At 38.8% G+C, this 21,982-nt stretch overlaps 1 protein-coding gene across 1 annotated transcript in view; it reads right to left on the bottom strand.

The window, feature by feature from the left end:
* The window catches only part of CPED1 (cadherin like and PC-esterase domain containing 1), a 294,491-nt gene that overhangs the window by 225,069 nt on the left and 47,440 nt on the right, over nt 1-21,982 (bottom strand). Inside the window, exon 3 of the mRNA XM_080665547.1 lies at nt 7,765-7,871. Within this exon, the coding sequence (XP_080521673.1) occupies nt 7,765-7,871 (107 nt within the window). The remainder of the gene's footprint in view (nt 1-7,764; nt 7,872-21,982) is intronic.

Below are 21,982 nucleotides of genomic sequence, written 5' to 3'. Positions count from 1 at the left end.
ACCCACCGCCCCCACACATGCACAACCTCCCCCATTATCAGCACCCTCCCACCCCTCGAGTGGTGATTTTGTTACAATTGATTAATCTACACTGACACATCTTAATCACCCAAATAGTCATTTCTATACCCGTTTTTTATTGGGGTTGAATGCTTTACAAGTGTGTGTGTGTGTGTGTGTGTGTGTGTGTGTGTGTTTTATAGACAGCTGTTCTGATATTTTCCTTAGCATAAAATCTTTCATATCTTTGAAATAATTAGAATGAATATAAAATGATAATGACATTTGGGCCTGGGATATTTCTGAGATCAAATTGGGACAACGGAAATGTGCATTTTTTTAAATATATTTTAAAATATATTTTTATTGATTTCAGAGAGGGAGAGAGAGATAGAAACATCAATGATGAGAGAGAATCATTTATTGGCTGCCTCCTGCATGCCTCCTACTGGGGATCAAGTCCCAAACTGGGCATGTGCTCTTGACCAGAATTGAACCCGGGACCCGTCAGTCCATAGGCAGATGCTCTATCCACTGAGTCAAACTGGCTAGGGTGGAAATGTGCATTTAAAAAGATTTCAATCTCCACATATCTTCTACAATCATAATCAGTGATAATCTGTATCTAAATTATTTTATTACATACTAGAGGCCTGGTGCACGAAATTTGTGTGTGGGGGGGGAGTGTCCCTCAGCCCAGCCTACACCCTTTCCAATCTGGGACCCCTTGAGGAATGTTCGACTGCTCATTTAGGCCCGATCCTGGTGGAATCGGGCCTAAACGGGCAGTCGGACATCCCTCTCACAATCCAGGACTGCTGGCTTCCAACCGCTCACCTGCCTGCCTGCCTGATTGCCCCTAACCGCTTCCGTCTAGCAGCCTGATCACCCCCTAACCACTCCCCTGCCAGCCTGATCGAAGCCTAACTGCTCCCCTGCCAGCCCGATTGCCCCTAACTGCCCTCCCCTGCCAGCCTGGTCCCCCCCAACTCCCCTCCCCTGCAGGACTGGTCCCCCATAACTGCCCTCCCCTGAAGGCCTGGTTCCCCCCAACTGCCCTTCCCTGCCGGCCATCTTGTAGTGGCCATCTTGTGTCCACATGGGGGCAGCCATCTTGTGTGTTGGAGTGATGATCAATTTGCATATTACTCTTTTATTAGATAGGATATTGTCAGAATCAAAAGTAAAAATCATTCTTAGTTAAAACCTTTAATTAATAAGTGCAACATATAGTATTAATTATAAACACTTAAAAAGTGTTTAAAATAAATTTAAAAAAAACCTAATACTACAGTAACTCATTAAGGAGAATAGGCATTTAAATCTAGACTATTTATAAAGTGTAAGAAAACATCCAAGTAATAAAAAAATTTTTAGTCACTTGTGAACATTGAGAGTACACACACTTCATATTGTATCTGAGGGAACTGCTCTTTTTCTTCAATAGATCTGTACAGACTTTCATTCCTTTTATTTTATCAAAAATAGGATCTCTGAAAGCTGTTCAGTATCATCCATAAGGAAAAGAATTAATGACTAGAAGCAACTAATCAAAGAAAAAAAAGTCCTTTTATCCCCCATGTTTCTAATATACAATTATCATTCCATCAAATTCACCTGAAAATGTCCTTGCATGCCTTAACATAAGAGCCCTTTCAGTAGTTCTCAGAGCTCCAAGTAGTACTAAAAACAGCATCCTGGGTTTAGGGGTTGCTAATCCCACAAACATTTAGAGCTAGAAATCAATCCCTCATCTCAGGAAATACTAGAACCTGTCTGTTAGAGATGAGATACAGCCCCAGTTACTAAATTTAATGCTATCCCAACTAGTGGACCTCACTTCACTTTCAGTATCACATGGACCAACACAGTTTTAAATTTATGTTACTTTCTTCCTGACTAGAGAGACTCCTGACCATTCATTTTCTATAACAGATTGATGATCATTTTCATTAAGCACTTAAATTCCAAACCTCTAACATGATTAGTAATTTTAGTTTGAGCAGATGCCCTTTCTTTGTTAACTTTACAGTCACTGACAATCCCACAACATCATCAAGCAATTTGAAACAACTGTTTTGTTATTTTTTTCTTTATTGTTGTAAATATTACAGATGTCCCACTTTCTTTTTCCCCCTCACCCTACCCCAGGCCTTCATCACATTATTGTCTGTGTCCATGGGCAATGCTTATATGCATACAAATTCTGTGGTTAATCTCTTCCCACTTCCTCTGTTCCCTCTGAGATTCATCAGTCTGTTCCATGCTTCCATGCCTCTGGATCTATGTTGTTCATCTGTTTATTTTGTTCATTATATTCCACATTTAAATGAGATCATGTGATATTTGTCTTTCTCTATCTGGCTTATTTGCCTTTCCAGAATCTCCAGGTCCCTCCACACTGTCTCAAAGGTAAGAGATGCTTCTTTTTTTACAGCTGCAGAGTATTCCATGGTGTAAATGTATCACAGCTTTCTTATCCACTCATCTACTGATGGGCACTTGGGCTGTTTCCAGATTTTAGCAATTGTAAATAACACTGCTATGAACATAGGGATACATATATTCTTTCTGATTGGTGTCTTGGGATTCTTAGAATATATTTCTAGAAGTGGAATAACTAAATCAAACAGCAGTTCCATTTTTAATTTTTTGAGGAAACTCCATACTGTTTTCCATAGTGGCTGCACCAGTCTGCATTCCCACCAGTAGTGTAACTAGGGTTCCTTTTTCTCCACATCCTCGCCAGCACTTGCTGTTTGTTGATTTGTTTTGATTTTCATCTCTCTGATGATTAGTGACGTTGAACATTTTTTCATATGTCTATTGGCCATCTGTATGTTCACTTTGGAGAAGTATCTATTTAGGTCCTTTGCCCATTTATTAATTAGATTGTTTGTCTTCCTTTTGTTGAGTTGTATGACTTCTTTATATATTTTGAAGACTAACCCCTTAGCCTATGTATCATTGGCAAATATATTCTCCCATACAGTGGATTCCCTTTTCATTTTGAGGATGGTTTCTTTTGCTGTACAGAAGATTTTTAGTTTGATGTAGTCCCATTTGTTTATTTTTTCCTTTGTTTCTCTTGTCCAAGGAGATGTATAGGTGAACATTCTACCACATGAGATGTCTGAGATTTTGTTGTCTATGTTTTCTTCTAGGATTTTTATGGTTTCACAACTTGCATTTAAGTTTTTTATCCATATTGAGTTTATTCTTGTGTATGGTATAAATTGGTGATCTAGTTTCACTTTTTTTGGCATATACCTGTCCAATTTACTCAACACTATTTGTTGAAGAGACTGTCTACTCCACTGAATGCTCTTGCCTCCTTTGTCACATACTAATTGAGTGTAATGGCTTGGGTTGATTTCTGGTGTAATCAATCCAAGCCATTACATTGATCTTTAAGCCTGTTCTTTTTCCATTCCATTGATCTTTCAGCCTGTTCTTGTGCCAGTACCAGGCTGTATTGATTACAATGGACTTATAGTATAACTATTCACTGCATTCACTGCGGGGAGGTGGGGGCGCCGGGATCCATCAGCCCAGCCTGAGCCCTCTCGCATTCGGGACCCGTTGCTCCTTACCGCCCGCCTGCTGGCTCCTTACTGCTCAGCTCGCTGCTCTTAAGCACTGCCGCAGAAGCAAGAAAGGCTCCCCACGCATGAGCCCAGCTTCTGGCTGAGCGGTGCTCCCCCTGTGGGAGCGCACTGACCACCAGGGGGCAGTTCCTGCATTGAGAATCTGCCCCCTGGTGGTCAGTGCACATCATAGAGACCGGTTGTTCTGGTTGTTCCGCCATAATGGTTGCTTAGGCTTTTATTACATAGATTTGATATCTGGTATTGTAATCCCTCCAACTTTGTTCTTCTTTCTGAAGATTGCAGTGGCTATTCAGGGTCTTTTTTTGATCCCGTATAAATTTTTGCAGAGTTATAATTTGTCAATGGCTAACTTTCTCTATATTGTTCTAGATTTGTGAAATATGCCATTGGTATTTTAATAGGGATTGTGTTGAATCCATAGATTGGACGGACATTTTAATGATGTTAATTCTTCCAGTCCATGAACATGGAATATGCTTCCATTTGTTTGTATCTTCCTTTGTTTCTTTTTTTCAATGTCCTGTAGTTTTCTTTTACTTCCTTGATTAAGTTTATTTCAAGGATCATATATTTTTTTGTTGCAATGGCAAAAGGGATTGTGTGTTTTGTGTGTGTGTGTGTGTGTGTGTGTGTGTTTGTTTTTGTTTGTTTGTTTGTTTGTTTTTCTCTCTGGGAGTTCATTATTGGTGAATAAAAATGCCATCGATTTCTGGATGTTGATTTTGATCCTGCTGCTTGCCTAATTCATTTTGTAAATCTACTAGTTTTTTGGTGAAATCTTTAGGGTTTCCTACGTACAATATCATGTCATCTGCAAATAACGACAGTTTTACTTTCTCCTTTCCAATTTGGATGCCTTTTTTTCCCTTCTTGTTGGATCCCTGTGGTTAGGACTTCTAGTACTATGTTGAATAAAAGTGGTGAAAGTGAACATCCCAGTCTTGTACCCGCTTTTAGTTTTGCCCATTGAGTATGATGTTAGCTGCAGGTTTTTCTTATATGGACTTTATTATGTTGAGGTATGATCTCTCTAGTCCCACTTTCCCAAGAGTTTTTATAAAAAATGATTGCTAGATTTTGTTGAATGCTTTTTCTGCAACTATTGATCTGATCATGTGATTTTTATCTTTAATCTCGTTTATGTGATGTATCACATTTATTGATTTTCAAATATTATACCAGCCTTGCATCCCTGAAATAAATACCACTTGGTCATGGTGTCTGATCTTTTTAGTACATTGCTAGATCTGATTTGCTAATATTTTGTTGAGGATTTTAGCAACTCTGTTCATCAGGAATATTGGCCTATAATTTTCTTTCTTTGTAGTGTCTTTATATGGTTTTGGAATTAGGATAATGCTGGCCTTCTAAAAAAAGCTAGGAAGTCCTCCTCCCTTTTGAATTTTTTGGTAAGTTTTAATATTTATGTTTACATAAATAAGCTATGGCCCATGAAGCTTTAAATTATTTATGTTCAAAGTGACAGTTGTATAACATGTATCATTTATAATTTTTGTATTCTTTAAGTATATTCATTAGCATATGCTATACGTGCAGTGGCTAAACATCTTTTTAGAACAGTTCTGTAGTGATATGGTGAAGAAAACAGAATTTGAAGTCAGACTGTCTGAATTTGAACCCTCTTTGCTTCATTTATGATCCGTGATTTTCTGAACCTCTATACGCTTAGTCTCCTAAAATGTAAACAATGGACATAAATAAATATGGAAGCACTTTGAATGGTGTCTGGTACCAATGGGAAGCCTTGGCAAGAGATTGGAGGGTGGGAGTGGAGAGAGTTTGGACACTTATCTTCCAAGCTTCCTCTTTGCAGAACTATGATTTGATTTGTCAATAGCTGACTTTCCCCATATTTATAGCTCCTCTCTTATAGCTCTCCCACTGACCTCTTTTCCTTGGTTCCAGCTCTCATTAGGCTCTGCCACACCCTTCCTTCTTCACACCCTTCCTCAGACCAGAGCTGGGGGAAACGTCCTGATGTTGCTGGTTTCTTTGTGTCTCTAATCTTCTCTGTTTCTCTTCTTCTGCCAAAACCACTATAAATAGCTCCTTCATTAATTTCCCTCCAGTTATTATCCTTTTCAGTATGGCATTTGTCTCCTGCTGGGAGGTGTGATACACAAAAGAGGATTGTTTTTGTGACAATGGTGGGCAGGATAAATTTCAGGGGCAAAATATTTGCTTCAGAAAAATCAGTGAGGAGGATTCAGCAATAATCTTGGTAAAATATGGTGATTGCCTGGCTAGGGTAAAGGTAGTAAGTACTGATATATTTGAGAAATATGAGCAGTAAAATATTTGAGAAATATTTAGATTTCATTATATTAATGGTTGATGGAATGCAGATGGCAAAGAAGAGGAAGAGCTCAGGGGTGAAGGCCCGGTTTCTTTCTCAGGAAATGACAGAGGACTTGATCATGCTTATGCCCAACAGAACAGAAGTTCTGCGAAGCAATGAGTTGGTTTTCTCCATGTTGAGTTTGAGGTGTCTGTGAGACATAGCGTGGAGATGATAATCACACCTGGAGAGGTACATGCAAGCCCAAAGCCTGGTAGAGTGCTTTGAATTTTAGATGTAGATTTGGGAATCATCAACTACAAATGGCAGTTAAAACTTTGGGAGTGGTGTTAGGGAACACAGGCATTTAAGAGTGAGCAGAGGAAAGGTAGCTATAAAAAAGAGAGAAGAATGGCTAAAAATCCTATACAACAAAAGGGTAATATGCAAATCAACCAAACAGTGGAACGACCAGTCACTATGAAACAAACTGACCCAGGGGGCAGACACTCAATGCGGGAGCTGCCCCCTGATGGTCAGTGCGCTCCCATAGGGGAAGCGCTGCTCAGCCAGAAGCCAGCTGACAGCTGGTGAGTGCAGTGGTGGTGACAGGAGCCTCAGCCGCCCCCACTGCAGCCTAAGGATGTCCGATTGATGGCCTAAGGATGTCCATCAGTCGGACATCCCCCAAGGGCTCCCAGACTGTGAAAGGGTGCAGGCCAGTCTGAGGGACCCCTGGCCCCAGTGCACGAATGTCATGTACCAGGCCTCTAGTATATAAGAAGAACCAAAACAATGTGCTCAGTCCAAAGGCCAAGGGAGTCAAGTGTCAGAAATAGAGAGGAGTTATCAAGACTGTCAGTTGCAGAAATATCAAGTGATCAGGATTGCTACTACAATACTATTTTACTACTAAAAATAGCTATTCGTTTTGACATTTTTTTTTTCAGAGACTTGTTACAGATATCAAAATAGAGCATATTTCCAGCATAGTGACCAAACACATTATTGGGCATTGGATAAATCTTCATTAACTTTTCTAAAAGCATTTACAAAAATTCACACAAAGTAAACAGTAGGATTGAATGTCAATTTTAAAAGTTAATAAATTGTATAAATCCTATATAATAAAAGCTTAGGTGGTGCGACACCCTCACACAATGTCGCCACAAGATGGCCAGCAGAGGAGGGCAGTTGGTGGCGATCAGGCCGGCAGGGGAGGACAGTTGGGGGGAATCAGGCCAGCAGGGGAGGGCAGTTGGGGGCAATCAGGCCAGCCGGGGAGTGGTTAGGGGGCAATCAGGCTGGCAGGCAGAAGCGGTTAGGGGCAATCAAGCAGGCAGGCAGACAAGTGGTTAGGAGCCAGCAGTCCCGGATTGTGAGAGAGATGTCCCAGATAGGAGAAGGTGCAGGCTGGGCTGAGGGACACCCCCCTCCCCCCGCATGAATTTTGTAATGTTGTGCACCGGGCCTCTAGTTTTATTATAATTCAGGATACCACTTTAACTTTGAAAAAGTTAGAACAGTGATCTAGAGAATAAAGACTTGACTACTTTGGATGAACATGTGGCCAGGGTAAGCAACAATCCAGAGGCTACAGACTTGTCAATCAAGTTTTGGGTCCTGCTAGGTAAAATGGGTCCTTATTGATAGCCACTGGGGTTGAGGGGATTCTATCAAACAAAAATGGTGAACATTTTATGGTAAAGTGTATAAGGCATGACCATTGGAACTTTCTCCAAACATGTAATGGATCTAATGGTGAAACTTTTTTGAACATTATTGAACAAGAGATACTGGTGGTAATATCTATAGGACTAATATAATCTGTGCATGTGTGAAAAAAATATTTACCTTTTGATGTAAACTTAACTGGCACACATCTTCCTTGGATATGCATGGATTTTCACCAGCTTTCCTAGAAGGCAGGCAAATGAGCAGATCCCAAGAGCCCAAATCACCTAGTAGCAAAAAGCATTGAAAAAAAAATTATCAGATTTTTTAAAGGCAGCATTTACTTCTTCAAATTAAAAAAATATAATTATTTTGGTCCTAAAATACAGGCAACAACGATTCTGATTATATTTAAAAATCAATATTCAAAGTGACTAAAGTTCAACTTTTCTAATTTAGCAGACCTAACATTTTTATATTTAGCATTGTTCCCTAGGAAAATTCAATTATCTGAAGCAATATCAAAAAATTTCTGGAAAAAAAACTAAAATTGAAATATAATAAATTTACAAAGTCTTATTTGGAAATTGGGAGGAAAGAAGATTATAAAGTATTTTAAGATAGGAGATAGTTGCAAAATCAAATAATGATAAGTCAAAACACTGGATATTTAGTTTTGGGCTTCAGTAACACCATTACTTTTCATAGGTCTTAAACATCAAATATACTTTCATAAGATTTCTTACAGAGAAAATATTGTAGTAGGCAGAAAATAAAATTCAATGAAAAATTTAAAACGCAGGTTTTGTCCAAAAGAAATTTGTAGACAGCACAGAGTTAGATCAAAATACAGAGTAAAACATGGACCAAAGCAAATGATATTTCATTTATTTCACCAAGGACAAAGTTCTTTGCCAATAAATCCTAGTAACTTACCAAAATCATCTCAGAAGAGTACATTCTCTCATAATGTTTAAACATTTAAAAGTTAACATTTGCAAAAAAAAAAAATTAACATTTGCATATATTTCACTTATTCTCTTTGATTTATTTATATAAATTTGTATCAATATGCCTTACATAAAATTGGTGCTTTAAAAATATTTGTCATGCCCTAACCAGCTTGGCTCAGTGGATAGAGTGTCGGCCTGCGGACTGAAAGGTCCCAGGTTCGATTCTGGTCAAGGGCATGTACCTTGATTGCGGGCACATCCCCACTAGGAGGTGTGCAGGAGGCAGCTGATCGATGTTTCTCTCTCATTGGTGTTTCTAACTCTCTATTCCTCTCCCTTCCTCTCTGTAAAAAAGCAATAAAATATATTTTTTTTTAAAATAAAATAAATTTTAAAAAAATATTTGTCAAATTAATGAATGAATAAGTAGCCCATGATAGGGTAGTAAACACATTTGTTCAGAGAGGGTATACAAATGGATAAACCAAAAATAACCAGAAAAGGTTATGTATAAAAGAATTGATATTATTTGGAAAACTTCCCCTATTTTGGATGGAAATCCAGTTTAAAAAATTAAGCAATTTCTGTACACATGATCTTTTGTTGACCACTCGTGACATAATGTTCCTTCGAGTAACTATGCCAGACCTCACAAGTCATTTCCCTCAACAGGTATTAGTGGTCTGTAAAAGGAAGATAAACAATGTCTCCAAATCTTATCTTTTAATAATTTCCCAGAAGGCCCTGGCCAGTGTGATTCAGTTGGTTGAGCATTGTCCTGTGCACTGAAAGGTTGCCAGTTCAATTCCTGGTCAGGGCACATGTCCAGGTTGCAGGCCTGATCCTCAGTTGAGGTGGGTGCGGGAGGCAGCCAATTGATCTTTCTTTCTCTCTCTTCTTCTCTCTATAAAAAATATTTTAAAAAATAAATAAAAACATATTTTTTAAAATTCCCAGAAAAATATCTCACTTGAGAGCATAATACTTTCAAAGAAGGGCTTTATAGAAAAAAAAGAAAGAAAGATTAATAAGGAAGCGTGAACTGTGATAATTAGGAATGAAATTTCACTCTTCACTAACCAAGTCTTTTACAAGTTGAGAACTCTGTGCTGTCTGGGCTATTGGTTCCTCTGTAATTGTTCTGTTGCTAGAAGAGAAACCTCTCTGTCTAACAAAAGATGATCCAGGCAATTGAACTCAAGTTAACATACGAGCTCTTGTCCTAGAAATTCTCTATTTGCTTGTTGTATCCCAAGACACTGAAAGATACACAACAGTTCAAAGGACAAGGAGAAATGGTGCTGCGATTTGGGAATGGGAGAGAAATCTCTACATGTAATTGCTATCAGGCCTTAGGTTTGAAGGGTCTACCCTGTTCCACTCACCCTCATATTAAAGAAACTACAAGCATATTCCATTAGCTCAATCCAAATACGCCAATGATTCCAATACTTTAAATCTGGCATTTAAAAAATCTTTATTGGTTTCAGAGAGGAAGGGAGAGGGAGAGAGATAGATGCATCCTATATAATAAAAGGCTAATATGTAAATCGACCAAACGGTCGCTAGGATGCGCATTGACCACCAGGGAGCAGATGCTCAACGCAGGAGCTGCCCTCTGGTGGTCAGTGCACTCCCACAGAGGGAGCACCACTCAGCCAGAAGCCTGGCTCACTGCGGGCGGTGGTGGCAGGAGCTTCTCCCACCTCCATAGCAGGTGGACATCCCCTGAGGGGTCCCTGACTGCGAGAGGGTGCAGGCCGGGCTGAGGGACTCCCCTCACCCCCAGTGCACGAATGTCATGCACGAGGCCTCTAGTCAATAATGAGAGAGAATCATTGATCGGCTGCCTCCTGCACGCCCTCTACTGGGATCAAGCCCAAGACCCAGGCATGAGCCCAGACCTGGAATTGAACTATGACCTCCTGGTTCATAGGTTGCCGCTCAACCACTGAACCACACTGGCCAGGCCATCTGGCATTTTCAACCAAATCCCTTGATGTGGATTCAAAATAAAAAACATAAAGTCTATTTTATTCAATATTATTTCTAGCCCAAAAAACTTTATAAACCTAGAAGAAATGTCCTGTCTTACTCAACTAAATATTTTAAGAAGATATGAATATGCAAAGAAAGAATTTCAAATTATGGACTCTATTGTTTGGGTGTTAAAAACAGAGTACATTTTTTATATTCCCCTTTCACTACCCAAGGCACATGCACAATTTCTCAATTTGATAGAAAAAAATATTAAGCCATAAATGTTTAAAAATGGAAGACACCTTTAAATAATTCAATGCATTCAATTTATCAAGAACCTCCTATGAACAGAACATTTACTAGAAATATGAAAGTAACTAGCAAAAAGAAAAAGAAGAGAGAGCAGTAACTGCCTTCAGCAATCTATTTGAAGGATCTAAACATTAAAAAGAATTTAGAATAACTTATAAAGCATCACATAGTTTTTGAGGCTCATAAGAGTTACCCATCAACTCTCAAAAATATTTAATTAATATTTAAAAAATACTCTATAGCATATAAATTTTACCGTAAAATGAATAAAGTAGAACTGAAATTTTCAAGTCATCTCTTATACTTCTTACCTAATTCTTGCTACCATGATCTGAAAAATACTGATTGTTTTCATTCAAAATTCCCATTGCTGCACTCATTAAATTCTACCTCAAACTACTTTCCAATTAAATATTTAATAGACCTTTTTCGCTTTCTTTTCAGTTCTTTCTCTAACATTAGAAATAAACTACCTCTGCTGACTCCCACAGCCCTTTTTTAGAGTAGAAGCTTATTTATTGCATGAGTGTTATTCTGCATTCAAAGTTGACTTAAATAAAAGTCACACTGACTTGTAGAAACTGGGCAGAAAACAAAGCACGTTCACTAGCTAAGTAAATCACACTCAGAAGTCAACCGTGGAGCATTTGGGATACAATTTGTGCCTCAGCAAAATTACAAATTACTGTATATTGTGAGCTTCGGGTCATGCTCACATAGCTGAAAGCATGAGACTGGGTACGCACATGCCCTGTGTTTCACCACGAGACTGCAGGCACACAGGAAGAGTCAAGCCCACATGAGGGGTGCAAGTGGCCTGCACAGTGTTTGTTTTGTTGTGTTGTACAGTTTTAAGTATTTGACAAAATGCAAATGTCAGCACAATTCACATCAAATCCAGTTCAGCCTTCATCTGAAAACTGGGCAGCACCTGGTCTGCCTGCGTGGCAGCCAGTAGCTGGAGCTAAGTACAGCTTCCCACACGTTCTCCAGTTGACCATAATGGCCCTGCCTGCTCTAATGCTGTTTGGGCTCCGCCTCTAGAAGCAGAAAACAGTGCTAAACCTGGTGTAAAATACTGGTGTGTCAGTGTCCCATCAATTGCTCATTCAGCAAGTTGATGACCCATGTTTCAGCTTTTAATGAATTACACTGTTCATTGTGTAAATTGATTTTGATGAGCTGACTTTAGGCACATTGATATTTGGTTAGTTGGTCTTAAAAGCATATGTGACTATACCCTTTGATTTCCAGATTTGGCCACGCTCTCCCGCAAGGTTGAGTAAGGTCAACTCAGCTCTGAAGACATTTTATTGGCTGTGTTTCAGTTAGAAAGGACTGAAGTGTGACTTCCTAGAGTTGTTGTTTTTCTCAGGAGCCTGGAAAAGGCAAAAGTTGCCCTTGATCATCTTTTTCATTCATGTCTCTTCTCTGGCTGGATTGCTAACATGGCTCAGGTCCCACTTCAAGGTTGGTTGGCTCTCATCTTTTTCTTACTCACACTCTCTCTTTGGACTCTTTTCCACATCCGGCCTGTCTCAGGGCTGTTGCCACAGTTATAAATGGCCTTTCGAGGACAGGCTCTTTCGAGGCATTGGGACAAACATTCTTGGTGTTCATCTTGCTTGGTGTGTTTCTTCTGCCCCAGAAGATTGACATTAGAGTGTAAGAGCTGAGAAGGCAGATTTGGATTTGGGGAAAACAGGTAAAGTAGACCAGAAAGGTTAAATAACTGGTCAAAGGTTAGCCAACTAGTTAGTGGTGGGAAGAGAATTTTAATACATGATGTCTAGCTCTAGAGGCCATGTTTGAGATCATTAAACCGTTATCCCTTTGTAAAACAAAGAGGCAACAGAGACACTTAGCTTTGGGGGCCTTATATGTTAACTTATGCAGAGCTTCCAATAACATAACTTTGTAGGATAGAAACAATTATTACACACTAGAGGCCCTGTGAACAAAATTCATGCATGGGTAGGGTCTCTAGGGCTGGCCAGCGATCAGGGCCGATCCTTCTTCGGCTGCCAGCTGGGGCTTTCCTTCGTTCCACACCGCCCCCTGGTGGTCAGCGCACATCATAGCGAGCAATTAAACTCCCAGTCTCCCAAACTCCCGAGGAGATACTTTGCATATTAGGCTTTTATATAGATAGATATAGATATAGATACTTTATAAGAGAGGAAACTGAGACAAAAAGGAATTATTTAGCTTTGGTATTTTTCCAACTACTGTCCATCGCACCTATTTTCCCTTGGGAACTTGGAGGAAAAAATCTACAACAGGGATAATTCAGGTATTCCTAGACCCTCACTCAGCAGCAGCACACCCCAAGATATTATTAGCAATACCACTGGGAATTGAAGTAGAATTTTCATATGTAAAAGAGTAGCAATCCAACTGCACATGTACTCAGAAACTATAAATATTAATTTGGACTCTGCTTACTTTTGAAAAGAAATCTCTAAAAGTTGCTTAGATTCTTTGATGGTTAAAATGATTTCTTTCAAAAAAACAAAAAATAAGAATAAAATAAAATGATTTCTTTCCCAAAGAAACCAGAGCAGGACTAGCCCTGCAGACTGAGTCAAGCCTTTGAATAGAGAGGTCATGGGACATTGTTCTAGGAAAACAGGATGTGGATGTTCCCTTCTCCATCTCAAAATTACAAAAACATGGGAAACACTTACAGGCGTGTCTCCATAAACAGTGAAACCAAATGGCTCAGAGCACCACTCACTATCACTCCACGCGCTGGCTCTGGAAGCAATGAGGACACCACAGACAATTTCAGGAGCTGTCAGGGCCCAGATGTATTCTTTCCGATATGAAATAGCACTGATTGTTGCGTTTATCCTTCTCTAAGGTTGCTCGGAAACAGCGAACATCTTAGTGTTAAAAGGAAGAACAATTTTTAAAGGTCTTTGTTCTTAGTTTTGTTTTAATCAAGTGTCTGCCCTAAGGAGTGAGGCTTCCTTTAGAATATTTCCAGTCTCTCACAGGCAGGCTGCCATGTAAAATAAACAACCATTTCCTGGCTCTCAAGTGACACCCTCATTGATAAGGTCTGCCTATCAGTAATTCAACCCAGAGAACAGCAGAGAGCAGAGAGTTCTCAGACCGCAGCATTCGGATAAATGCTATTTATTCCCAAGGAATGACAACTGCAATTTTCTGGCACACTATATAAAAATCTCTGAATATTAAGTCTATTTCTGCTTTATTTGTCTTCGTAGCCCTTATCATCATCTGACAGATTATATATTTGTCTATTTGTGTATTATCTGTCTCTCCCCATTTGAATGTGAGCTCTATGAGGGCAGGGCTGTCTGTTTTGTTCATTTCTATGTTCTCAGAACCTACAACAGGGTCTGGAATGTAAGGTATACTCGCTACATATTTGTTAAATGCATAAATAAATGTGAGTAACAGGTCAACAATTAACAATCAAAAGCCAGTATATTGAAATACTTTTATAAAAACTAAAATTGAAAGATAGTGAGAAAAAAATGTTAATGTTTTTTAGGAAAGGACATAAAGATATATTTTGGTTCTTAGTAAGAATGAAGAAGGAGAAGTAACTATAAAAAAATCAAAATTAACTATTCATTGCATTGAAATAATTATAAAAACAAACAGCCAATTCCAAGTGCTTTACTTATTGGAAACTTTTCTGTGAACATACACATTAGATTGAAGCAGAAAAGATTTATAAAGTATAACTCAAAAAATAAATTTGTCCATGAGTGTCTAAGATGCATAGCTACAAAACCCAAGCCTCGTTTACTTATTCACAGTATTAGATTATTATACTCCATAAGGATATAATTAGGCTGATTTCCTAAAATTTGTTTTCTTTCAATGTGAAATACTGAAGATGTTTACTTTTTAAATCATATATGATATTCCTTTATAACATAAGGCTATTTTACATTCCACAATACCATCTCTATACCCTCTCTCTTTTTTTAAGATTTTAAAAAAATATATTTTTATTGATTCCAGAGAGGAAGGGAGAGAGAGAGAAACATCAATGATGAGAGAGAATCATTGATTGGCTGCCTCCTGCACACCCCCTACTGGGGATAGAGCCCACAACCTGGGCATGTGCCCTTGACTGGAATTGAACCCAGGACCCTTCAGTCCACAGGCAGATGCTCTATCCACTGAGCCAAACCAACTAGGGCCTTCATCTTTTAAGGTTCATTAACCAATTCCCTTAACTGAACTCTTAATATGATGGATCTAACAGAGGACCCATAGCTTATTTTATTTATGGCTTTTTTTTAAGGATGAAAAAATACTTGCCTTCTTATGTCTAACACTGATTCTAGTAGATACTTAGCTGATATTTATTGTATTGAATATTTCAATTTTTGGAATGCACTTGAAGAGAAATCATATATACAGAACCTTGAGATCTTCAGTGAATTTTACAACATGGCACAAAATCTATTTAAATCTGGTTCCCTACCCTCAGAGACTGGTTTTTGCTTGTTATGCCTCTGGCTTCTTATCCTTTAAGAGCTGATGATGAAAACTTTGCATTTTATTACAAAGAAATCCTCAACCATTCTCTCCCTTGATATTCTAAATCCACACCAAAAATCAAGCTTTTCTGTCCTAATGTCTACACTCTTTCTGCCCTATGAGAGGTTGTAAAGGACAATTAGATGGTTTATGTGAAGTTTTGAGGTTCTGAAATTCTTCCAATCTATGCAAAAGTTCAAGAAAACAATATTATGCCTAAACTCTTGCAAATGTTTGAAAGATTCCTGCTTTGAAGAAATTTTCCTTTAAGAAGAGCATGAAAGGAAATAGAACAGTCTATTCCTCTGAAATAAACTCAAGACATGTTTAATTTACAGAGCTTGCTAAAGTTCCTTCCATAGATTTTTAATGACTTTTTCAGACTTTTATGCTACTTCTGTTGCTTTCTGTTGAAGTGTAACAGATTGAATACGTGTGTATGTGTGTTTAAACTTTTATTGCTTTCAATATTATTGTCCTTCTGGGGAAAAACACTTACTACTGCATTTTTACCAAATATCTGATGTCTGAAAGCCTTACCACTTAAAAGAAATGGATGCAGCGGCAACTTAAATATCAGACTACATCTAGTGCCCACATACTGGTTTCTAACACTTTTCTTCAATAAAAGAAATCAAGGTTCCTTGGAGAGTTGGCTGATTTGAGGGCTGGAGTAGTAAATATACAGGATGAGCCTGGAGCATCACAGTGCCAACAAAAAATGAAAGAGCTCAAGACAAACAAGCAAACCAGCCAGCAAAAGCAATGATGGAGATATTTCAAGGGGACACGGGACTCAATGGCTAAAGCTGGAAACAATTTGAGCAACGAAATAAGTACTATTGGATTATAATCCAAGTATTGAAAAAATCCATAAGACCATATTGATATGAACAAAAGGTTAAATAAATAAATAAGGTATGCAGAGACAAATCTTCCATGCAGAAAAACTCCAAGTGACATAATAGTTACTCCTCCGTCAAGGATGTGGAGTACAGCTCACTCCCTTGGTGTAGGCTGTGCGTAATGACATCCTTCCAAAGACTTCAATATGGAAAGCGGAAGTAAAAGAAAAACCTGGCCAACACTGTCAAGTTGTCATCAACAGCGGTAAGTCGTGTTGGCAGTATTGTACCCTCGGTATAATGTGATGAGAACCGTTGTGGTCTTACTCCCCAAAACCACAACCCCAGTCCAATCATGAGAAAAACTACAGGCAAATCCCAACGGAGAGACATCAAAATGCCTGACCAGTTCTCAAAACTGCCAAGGGGATGAAAAACAAAGAAAATCTGAGAAACTGTCACAGCCAAGAGGAGCCTAAGGCAGCATGATGACTAAATAGAATGTGGCATCCTGAATGGGATCTTGGAACAGAAAAGGAACATTAAGTAAAAACTAAGAAAAATCTGAATAAATACTTTTAAAAAATCAGAATAAACAAATTCTACAGAGGAAAGAATATGATGATTGTTAAGTATATGGCTGTAGCTAGAGGTAAACTCTCATATACTGATTACATGTCTCCCCAAGTATTTTATGCTAAGAATGTTGTATTACAAAACCCATCAGCGCTACCAGGCGGAAAGTGGAAAATAATTGTTTTTTTATGCAAAATGCATTCTTCTGTTAATAAAAATTTCAGTGGTATTTAAAATTCAGGGAACTGGAAAATAGATCAAATTTGGAGCTTGACACCATCCGCTTAATATATGCAACCCCCATATTTTATACTCTCTTTACATTTGTTGCTATTTCTCTCTAAACTCAACTCCTCTGGTGATTTCATTTAGAGCCATTGCTTTAGCTCTTGATTCTCTGCAATTGACTCCAAAATTTACCTTTCTTGACCTTTCTTATGTTTCAGAGCTATTTCCAGTTACATACTAGAGCACATGCCCTGCTGAACAAGTACAAATCTAAACCCGTTATCTCCTGCCAAAAACACTGTCTATCCTTCTGCTCTTCTTACAATCAAAGGTGTAGCCACTCTCTCAAGCTAGAAACAACCTCCTCTTTAATTTGTACTTGTCTCTCATCCCACTTCCCACTGATTTCCAAGTCCCATCCATCCTAAATGAGAATGTCTTAAACATTTCCTGACCTTTCCAAATCCTATCACATTCTCTAAATCTAAGATCTTGCCAGCTCTTCAAAGACTCCTAATTCGTCTCCTTGCTTCTAATTCTTTGTCCTCCTCTACCTCATCTTCCTCCCTACAGCCAGAGTCATCTTCCAAAAACACAGCTCTTATCATTGCCAGCGCAATAGAGATCAACTCTCAGCAAAGCAGCCAAGGCCTTTCAGAGCAGCCCCAACCTACTCTTCTGGTCTCATTTTCCTGAAAGCAGCCTCCTCCTTCCTCTTCAGCCACAAGGGACCGCTTGTGGGTCCCTGAGACTCCAAGCCCTATAGACCTGTGTACCTCCAGCATGCAGCACATTCTGCTGAGTGTCCTCCCCTCCAAACTCTGCTGGAGAAATCAGTTACATGCCAAGAATTCTACTTGAGACACCTTCCTAGATACCCACATTCGAAATCGGTCCCTTCCTTTTCTGCCATTCACACTGCTTCTATTGTATCTAATATTATTACAGTTTAACATGCACATCCTTTTTCCTCAGAAATGGTTCCTGGACCTGCAACATCTTCATCCACTAAAAGCTCGTTAGGAATGAAAAATCTCAGCCCCCAACTTTGACCTTACCCAATTAGAATTTGTCAGCACAAGACCCCCAGGTGACCTGCATGCACCTGAGAGCTTGAGAAGGGCCGATACACACTTCTGCCCTATAGTTCCTTGGAAAGTCTCACCCACCTTTGCAATGCTGTCTCCCCCACCCACACCAATGAGTTCTTACGTTAAGTGAAACTGAAATGTTTAGTGTCAATTATAAAATATCGTGATGCCTGGCTGTAATGTCATCCTCATAACTGTTAGAGAGTGGGAATTTTTGAGCATGCTTACTACTACCATTCCAGAGAGGCCGTGGACTATGCCCCAGATAGAGTTGTCAGTGCTGACACCAGGCCAGGCCTTGAGATACGGTCTCATGGCCCCTTCCCAGCATGTAGGCCTTCTTTCATAGATCACTGTCAGCTTTCTGAAGAACAGGATGACCCTGTAAATAACATGGTCATCAATGGCATGATCCTGACGTTGCTTAGGAAAAACTGTTTTGTCTTGGGTTACTTGTTCTGCAAAAACAGGATGTGGTTAATGTGCTTAAAAGAGGTCCTGCACAAAGGGTCGGGGCTGCTCTCTGGACTCCCTGCGTGGAGAAAGGCAGAGCAGTCGCTGGCCGGTTGGCCGGCTAATAAAGGCTCCCTAAATTTTAATTTGGTCTGGACTCCAGTGGTCGTTCACTCACGTTCGCTCCACAACAATAACCCTTGCTTGGAGGTTGGTGCTTTAGACTGGGTTCTTTTGGACTTGACATGAGTCTTTGACAGACACTCCTAATACCAAATTCCTCTGAGTGGCACAAAGAGTTTTTAATTAGCATTGTGACACTTCATTTAACTAAGTATGATTCTTTCCTCCTGTTTTATTAAAACTCATTTTGCATGACTTCTTTAAAATGCAGTGAATAAAATCTAGTCATCTGTGGTTTCACATTGTATAATAATGCACCGGGGACTTTGAGAAATCTGAGAGGGAGGAGGCAGTCATTGATTTAAAATTTATTCCAAGAATAATTCCACACTAATTCAGCACAGATGAGAATTAAGTCTTAAGAAAACATAATTCACTAACATGGGGAAAAGAATCAATTCTCTCCATGGCTTATTACTTAATGCCAAAAGTATTTTGAGATTATACATCTCTTATTCATAATGCATTATTTTCATAATCTTTGGAGATTTAGTTATCCCAATCATAATATTTCTGTAAGATATTTGTGGGGCCAGTCTTATCTTCCATTTTCAAATCAAGCAATAGATAATCTAAAGAGCTTGTTCAAGGTCATTCCAAAAAGCAGTTATGGGCATAAAACTTAGACACCCTTCTCCCCAGCAATAATAATACCAACATTAGGGGGATGATATGAGAATGAAATGAGTTAATACTTGTGAGGTGCTTAGAAGAGTGTCTAGTACTTGACGAGCTTTATAAAAGTATTTGTTTCATGAATACATAGGTTGGTGGCAGATATATCCCAGGTCTAGGTGATGAACTTTCAAGAAACAAAATGTGCCCAGCCAGCATGGCTCAGTGGCTGAACGATGACCTATGAACCAGGAGATCACAGATCAATTTCCGGTCGGGGCACATGCACGGGTTGTGGGCTTGATCCCCAGTGTGGGCCTCACAGGAGGTAGCCAATCAATGATTCTCTCTCATCACTGATGTTTCTATCTCTCTCGGCCTCTCCCTTCCTTTCTGAAATCAATAAAAAAATATTTTTTAAAAGAAACAAAATGTGACTTGTATGTGTCATGAAGCCTATTAAGACTTCTGAACAGATTGATATAAGGGTCATTTAGAAAACACATGAAATAATCTCTCCCCCAACTCAATACTATTTTCTCATGTTTCTTCGGAAGGCCTTCCTACCACAGGAGAAGGTTATGTTAACTCAATGGACACTCATTGGTGCTTTCAATCTATGGAAAAGAAAGGGCCTCATCAATAGCAGTTTCAGTTAGTCCATGCACATTTTCTAGGACAGGGCTCTGCAGTTTTCCCTCACTGGCACTATAAGTGCATTTTCTAGAATAGGTGACATAGTAAGCCTTCAAACTAATGATGAAGGAATGTCAATTTTCATGCATGAGTAGCAACAACCCCCAAGTGGTAGGCACAACCTGGCGAGATAGGCAAACCTTGTGGGACCCAAAGTGGGTGCTTTAGGTAAGGAGGGACCGACCGGGGCAATGGGTAAACAGGGCTCTCGCCTAAGACAGGTTACATCCACTCCACAATTTTCTTAAAATTGGGACTGCTCCTAGAAGCTAAGGGGATATCAGAAGTGCCTCCTGAAACTAATCATTTTGTTATCCGTGAGATGAATATTTAGGTCAATTTGAAACAGTGCCAAGTATTATTAAAATGTACCATACTTTAAAGTGTGTTGTTTCTACACATATGAGAACCATATTTTATCCCACATAATTTAACAGAATTCTGCAAAACCATAGTTGCCTCAATACTCATAATATTAATTTTTCACCTCTCCAGAGATGTTTGGAACATAATTTGCTTTTTTTTCCTAACTATTTACTGCTCAAACTTTGTATAGCAGTCTCATTTCCCTTACTTAAAACCATTCTCTCTTCTTCATTGACATTGTAAATGTTAAGATTTATGTCTAAAATTCATTATGTTTTGATTCTTTAATTTCTAATAATATATATTTTCCCAGATTGTTTCCCCCCAAAAGGCTATATTTCACATTTCCACAAGCAATGTATGAGAGCTTCCTTTCCCAGAACTCCTATCAGCACTAGGTGGTGTCACTAATTTGGGGTTTTGCAAGTCCCATAAATATAAAGTGACATGGTATAATTTCAACTGTCCTGAGACTTTTTCTGAATTTCACGATCTTCTTTGTTTTCAACCAGCTTATTCAAACTCTTACCATTAAAAAAAAATTATAAATAAAATATTAAGTTTAAAAAACAGTATTCAGCATAATAAAAACACTTTTAATTAATGTGCAAGTAAAAGTTCCTTTCTATTAAAAAATTAAATTGATATGTCATTTTGACACAATCAGATTTAAGAACATATTATCATCTCTTACTGAATATCCATATTGATGGAAGTATTAGGCTAGTAACCATCCCTTTGTAGAGGAATGTAGCAGTAAGAACCACAGTTTTAATATTTTCACCAACTGACCCAATAATTCAGCATTACACTCAAATCTCCAAAATGTAATGAAAATGAATATTGTAGGAAAGTTGTATTTATAGCAACTAGTTGAAATTATTCTAACTATGTACCAAGAAGGACTTAGTTCAAAATTATGGTATACCCAGACAATAAAATACTAAAAATCATAAAGCAAATAGTATTGATGCAGTTTCAGGAAACTAGCATGTGGTTAAAGGCTCAGGCAGGAGAGGGCTAGTCCTCAGAGCAAACCTCAGCCCCACTGTTTATGAGATGTGCCGCTCAGTTCCTCATCTGTGAAACAGAAAGTCCTACCTTATGGACTAGGAGTGAGAATTCAATGAGTTAATGTATATAAAGTGCATAGCAAGTGCATTTAGTTAATAATAAAAAAGGCTAACAAAACTATTGATGTGAAAATTTATTATAATTTTTAAACTGCTATGGCAAAACTTCTTTTTAAAATATATTTTTATTGATTTCAGAAAGGAAGGGAGATGGAGAGAAAGAGAGAAACATCAATCATATGAAAGAATCACTGATCCACTGCCTCCCACAAGCCCCCCACTGGAGATCAAGCCCACAACCCAGGCAAGTGCCCCGATTGGTTCACAGGTCGGAGTTCAACCACTGAGCCACGCTGGCCGGGCCTAAACTGAGTGCTTTAGGTAAGGAGGGACCGACCAGGACAATGGCAAAACTTTTCATAATGTCAAGTTTTTATTTGCAAAACATGTGGGATAAACTATTGTAAAGAGGAAGGAGGCAAAAGGACAGAATGTATGTT

Source organism: Plecotus auritus (genome assembly GCF_963455305.1).
Source record: "Plecotus auritus genome assembly, chromosome: 4".
In the NCBI taxonomy this organism is placed as follows: Eukaryota; Metazoa; Chordata; class Mammalia; order Chiroptera; family Vespertilionidae; genus Plecotus; species Plecotus auritus.
Note: the sequence above shows the minus strand (reverse complement) of the source record. Positions and strands in the feature narration are given on the sequence as shown.